General features: G+C 36.4%; 1 protein-coding gene across 2 annotated transcripts; it reads right to left on the reverse strand.

Annotated features, from left to right (window-relative positions):
• Window positions 1-339: 339 nt before the first annotated feature.
• Window positions 340-4284, reverse strand: LOC307125139 (uncharacterized protein). Of its 2 annotated transcripts, XM_079814778.1 has the most exons (16): window positions 3654-4284; window positions 3448-3572; window positions 3175-3333; window positions 3017-3061; window positions 2838-2930; window positions 2629-2715; window positions 2436-2524; window positions 2193-2295; window positions 1987-2103; window positions 1816-1913; window positions 1573-1731; window positions 1433-1496; window positions 1128-1256; window positions 756-851; window positions 579-659; window positions 340-487 (listed from the first exon to the last, which is right to left on the reverse strand). In XM_079814778.1, the coding sequence occupies exons 2-16, from the start codon at window positions 3553-3555 to the stop codon at window positions 422-424; spliced, it is 1494 nt and encodes a 497-aa protein (XP_079670904.1). In that variant the 5' UTR covers window positions 3556-3572; window positions 3654-4284; the 3' UTR covers window positions 340-421. The 2 variants fall into 2 exon arrangements, with proteins under 2 accessions (XP_079670904.1, XP_079670905.1); XM_079814779.1 differs by lacking the exon at window positions 3017-3061 and having other exon boundaries at window positions 347-487; window positions 579-631; window positions 3654-3958.
• Window positions 4285-5885: the final 1601 nt, after the last annotated feature.

Below are 5885 nucleotides of genomic sequence, written 5' to 3' on the forward strand. Positions count from 1 at the left end.
GCTTCATAAAGTTATTTTAGAACCACTGTAGTGAGATGGACTTTGTAACGACGTCTTTAGTACCTTTGATGGGTCTTGAGAATGTACAGTACATTGTGCCAATGGAGGCCTTTCTGAGCGATCGGATTTACACTAAAATATCTTCATTTGTGTTCCGAAGATGAACGGAGGTCTGACGGGTGTCCAACGACATGAACAGAAGTCATTAATGACAGAATTTTCATTGTTGGGTGAACTAACCCTTTAAACTTAAACCACTTGACACATTTTAACAGAATATGGGGACATGGCATGAAACCCTCCCCTGCTCTTGGGCCTAAAGTATAGTTCAGACAGTACCACCTTGGCAAGTAACTTCAGTTTATTGAAACACATTTATCTTTGGCAGCTTGATGTGTTCTGTTGTAGCAGGCCTCTCTTATCACACAGTATGACATTCCTGCTGATGAAGTGCCATCAAAACCATGGTGGATTTGAACTTTGCACCCTTTAAAAGAGAAAGATGACACAGGTCTAAACTTTGCAGAAGTGTTTTAAGGAGGAACAAAAAAAACAACAACAGTAAAAGTAAGACTTACTCCAAAACAGTGTTTGACAGTAAAGCCATTTCTGCCTGAAACCTGTGAAAGCCCTGTCTTGTGCAGAATGAATAGTGTTAGCTTTAAAAGACAAGAAGATACAGTTATGAAAGGGTGTGTGTACAGTGCACTTAATGTATTGTCCCATATACTGTATCAAATTATATTTAAATATACCTCAGGGGTCAAAACTTCAAGAATGTAGGTTGTGCTTGGTAGGGAATCTCTAGGCAGTTGTGTTACTGTGTATATTCGTTCAATTATCCTCTCTGTCTGTAGCAAAACAGTTGTTAAATTTGTTCATATTAACATTTATATGCTTTAAAAATGTATTACAATTTATAAAGTAACTTTGTAATTCTCTTTTTCAGAAAAAAAAAAATCTGTAGAATATCTTCATTGACAATATCACATTTACAATGAAATGTGAGATGTTCAAATCTGTCTGACATATATCTATACAGTGTTGTATGCTTATCGTACAACATTAAAAAAAACCCCACAAACTTATTTTAACTATATAAATTGTTAAACAATATGAAATTGTACCTGTTCTTCGTCAAAAAAACAAAACTTTTTACTGAGTTTCTTCTTGAGCTTTGGAGAAAATGTGGGATGTTCAAATAAGAACATCCTGTTGGATCGTATTGTTCCATTTTTCAAGCCATCGTGTAATTTCTGGAATGTTACATACAAAAGTAAGACAAATGTAAGAAATGTAAACTTTCAGTCAACAGCATATATTAAGTGGTGGCCTATGTTGTATATTTTTTAAATAACAACACTCAACATGATACAGCTAGGATATAAGTAGTAAAATGTTTTTTTTTTTTTTAGTAATTTGTAATATTTACCAAGATCTCATGATCCTCTATTACAATGTCAACCAACCAGCCCTGCTTCAAGAGTGCCAATGTTCTGTAAAATCAAGGTGACATTAAAACATGTATTGTACTTTTATTATGAAAAATTTATAATTTAAGGTATAACATACTTCTCAAAGGTATGCACATGTTCAGTGTCACATCCACAGCTGAATGATGTTTTCTCTGTAACAGCTTCAAGACTGATGCCAGCGCAGTCTGCATGCAGCCATTTTTGGCAAAGGTCACACTGAATCCAGTCCAGTGACTTGATTTCTGGGTGCATTACTCTGCAGACAGATAAATGATAACAATTAATGTAACTTCTTACTCAAAATTGTCGATCACACTGAAATAAATTAATCATCACATACTTTGATCCACATTTTTGGTAAATGCAAACTCCATCATCCCGGGCCATGCAGCTGTTGTGTGTTGCACTCTGGGCTGTTTTAACCTCGGGTGGAAAGTCCTAGGAAAGATTTCAATGTTAAGCTTTGCATACCCTGTAAACTGTAAACTTTTTTTAAAATTCCCAGCATTACCTCTGGTTGCAGATTTTTCACCATGCACGAAGCATGGTAAAGACGAAGGTATCCCATCTGTTCATTGTGCAGCATTTCCTGGCACATTTTAATATTTTTTGCTTCCATTTCTGCCATCTACTCCAAAAATCAGTTACATTCATCAAACATTTTTATATTACAAAATATATAAACAACATCAACATAATTCATGTATATAAACTCACTGTGCATACGAAAACACCACAGTTCCTTCCATCATCTCTCTTCCATTGCATTGGACTGGACACAGTCCAATCGTCCAATGATGCAATATTTCTAAAAGCATCTCTGAAAAAGAAAAAAGCAAGTAGTTTGGTAAATAAAGTAATTTTGACAATTTATTATTTATAAATCATAATGTATTCAGCACAATTTTTAATTGCATAAAATAGTGTGTAAAAATAAGAATTACGGTAAGAAAATCTTACTTCAGAATTTCCATGTGGAGTTCAGATATTGTCAGATATTGACTGGTGTTGTCATAAACTCTGATGTGTTTTCTAGTCATGTCAAAAACCTGTAAAGTAAAAATAATAGTAACATCTTCTAAATATGAAAAAGCATTAGCTACTGCAATATGATATAGTGGTCCAGTTTACAGAAAAATTAGTTTTTTTTTACCCAAAGAATGAAGTGGCATCCTGTCTCTGGGTTATTTCCAGCTCCAACAATCCTTGGCAAAAGTATTTTCTGGACCTCTGAAACATTCTGAAATGAAGCAAACTGAAAACATTAAATTCTAAGACATTTATGACACTATTATGTCAAAGTATTAGTCTTGATGCTCATGAAAAAAGATGTGCATTTTGTATTGCACATTTTGTAAATACCCCAAGAACTTTCAAGTGGTCATCTGACACAGTTGCATTACTCTGCCAATCTCTGTGCCATAGAATGAATGTGTCTGTGTTCAAAGCCACAACCTGAAAGCCAAAATTACAGGTTTTAGTCTTTATATAACCAACTATAAATGTCACATGTAGTCATAGGTTCTGCGTGAATAACTTACATCCTTAGTCTCTTCCGCAATTTGAGCAACGCGGCAATTGACCGCCTTTAAACAAACCCCCAAAAAATTATGAAATAATATGGGGTGATGCCATATATATGCATAAAAAATTATGGATATGACAACTTTTATAATACTTAAGAGCATTTTATACTTACATTATCAGTTAGCCAAGGCATTGCTATACTGCTTGTGTCACTCAACAGATGTGGGGGGAGAACAGATATCAGGTCCCGCAGAAACAAAACGGCATACAAAGAAATCTTTGCAATGACATCATCTTTCCTCTTTACAGCATAAAGTTTGGCGATGGTTTCCTAATGTTGGAAAAATACAATTACTATTACCAGTACATGTTGTTAGCACTATTTTATTGGTTATTATTGTTTGGTTTGTGGTTATCAGTAGAGTGAACATTCCAATGTAGTTACCTTGTGAGTCTGCTCAGTGGGGAACATTGCCACAGAAAACTTCTTCCCCTGCTCAGGCATACTGTCCACTTTTGCTGGGCCATGTGGTTCTCTGCCCTGTTCTTCCATTGGTCGTTTGTTTGTTTCTGCAATTATTTATGAATACATTACTCCACAGTAAATATTACAGATCAGCTATCATAAAAAAGTGTAACAGCACACATTACTTCAAATTTTCCTTTTTGGCCACACATCAGTTTGCCCTGTAGTCCTAGGTGTATGTTTTCATCTGTGCGTTTCTGCATTTCTTTCAAAAATGCGGAGTTTTTCCTGGCATTATGTAGATGGAAGTACAGGCGTATTGAAAACATGTAGTGCGTATCTCTCATCTGGCACAGAGAATACCGGCTTGAGGACAGCTCCCTGTTCACTTGTTCAGCTTCTGAGGTGTTGATAAGAGAAGCCAGTTCAGGGATTACTTTTAGACTCCGCAATTTCTCCTCTGGTCGTTTTTGGTTCTTTTGGTGGAACCTATCATAAAAGGAGAAGCGGTCTGATGTTCCAGTTTCTGGATGTGGTTGTGACAATTTGTCCATTGTTGATGGTTCTGGGTTGAGCCTAGTTTTCAACTTGATATTGTTGACCCAGTCAAGATGTACCCTCAACTTCCCAGCGGATGCCAATGATATATTTGCCTCTGTTGGCTCACACACCCTCCCATCATGTGGCTTGAAAAATCTTTGCTGTGTGCGATTGTTGACATGTCTGGCAACACGTCCAGCAATGTCACATATGTACACTGTGGGAGGGTGCTTGAAACTCAATAGGGCATCCCCATGGTCCCGAGCGGACTCCTGCCACCATAAAGGTGAAGCATAGTAGACCACTCCATGGGTGCATCCCATGTGTAACACTCCACCTGTATTACAACAAATATGACATGTTACCTTAATTTATCAAACAGAGTATTAACCAAAAATATATATATTGTAAACTGACAAAAGAAAATGTCTAATATATTGTTCCCTACTATAAATTATAAACATGCCATAGAGTAACAAAACTCATCTTACCTCCAGCCTTTTTTAGTTTTACAAACATTTTAGGATAAACATCCTTATAAAGGAGAAGCTCCTCAAGCCTGTTTAGCATGTCAGCGATTGATCCACTGGCAGACACTCCGAGGACATTGCAGACTTTTATCAGTTCATCCTTTTTTGGCTGATCAAATGATAATTTACATTAAAAAGGGTTTTAGAATGCAATATTTGATAGTAGTGTGTTGCATGTTAATGTGAAAGTTTTGTACTTTACCGATTTTGAATCGAGAACTTGTAAAATATGGTCCTCATCAATCTCTTTTGGAACAGGACTGGTGCTTGCCCTGTGACTGTAGGATAGCCCTTTGAGAATTTCAGTTTTTGAAAGGGTATCGCTGGTTCGTGTATCTTGCCCCATCCATGGAGCAAAGGCTGAGTATGCCAGTGTGCTTTGAAATGGATTGCCAGAAGCATCTAAAGTATGGAATGTGTAAGGTTAAAACTCAGTCATGTATGTAATTAATTTGTCATGCATGTATGTAAGTACTATAAAAAATAAATGGCTTCAACCAAGTTGTGAAACAATACAGAATTTTAACTTAATTACAATTAGGTTACAATTAGTGTAATAAATTATTACTTTTACAAATTAAAAGTAATAAGATTAACAATGTTGCAAAATATCACAGAGCAGTTGTCAACGTATACAAAATATTGTGCTTACCATCACAGAATCCGGTGGCAACAATTTCCTTTTCCATGTTCTCCCATCTTGCTGCCACATTAACCTCCATTTCCTGGGGAGTGTTGTTATGGTTCTCCGGACGTTTCAAGAGATGGACTGGTAGTTGTGAAAAAAAGGGTAGTGACAGTGAGCATGTGAATGTGGCATTAATATCGTTTGAAGTTTTGAATTACATTTTAAAGTAACTCTCACCTGGCAATTCAAATGCAACTTTCCAGTTTGTGTCAGCGATGACAACAGATGGGTGATGTCCACAGCGGTAACAGAAATAGTTGTACGAATATTTTCTGAGAGCGCAGAAATGATAAAACGCTTTCCGTAGGGAGTTGTATGGCACTTTAGTCCCAGAATGAGACGCAATTGTGCGCAACATCCGCCCAACAGCAATGTGATTCTGCAGACAATAAAAAATATGTTCTTAAACATGTTGTAAATATTTTTGTATATGTTTAATTTAGTACAAACATGTCCCACAGTTGTAACAATCCGATTGTATGTACTCACCGAAAGACCGGTTGTTAGAAGAGAACATAAGGGTATGGAAAGAAAGATCCTGTTGTTGTAGTTATGAAATCCGGAACTGTATTCCTGAAAACGAACTACGTTTCTGCAAACTGGGCACTCCTTTCCATAGGCTGAAATACCTAATGAAAACACACATTTATTGGCATTTC

Source organism: Gobio gobio (assembly GCF_949357685.1).
Source record: "Gobio gobio genome assembly, chromosome: 1".
Lineage (NCBI taxonomy): Eukaryota > Metazoa > Chordata > Actinopteri > Cypriniformes > Gobionidae > Gobio > Gobio gobio.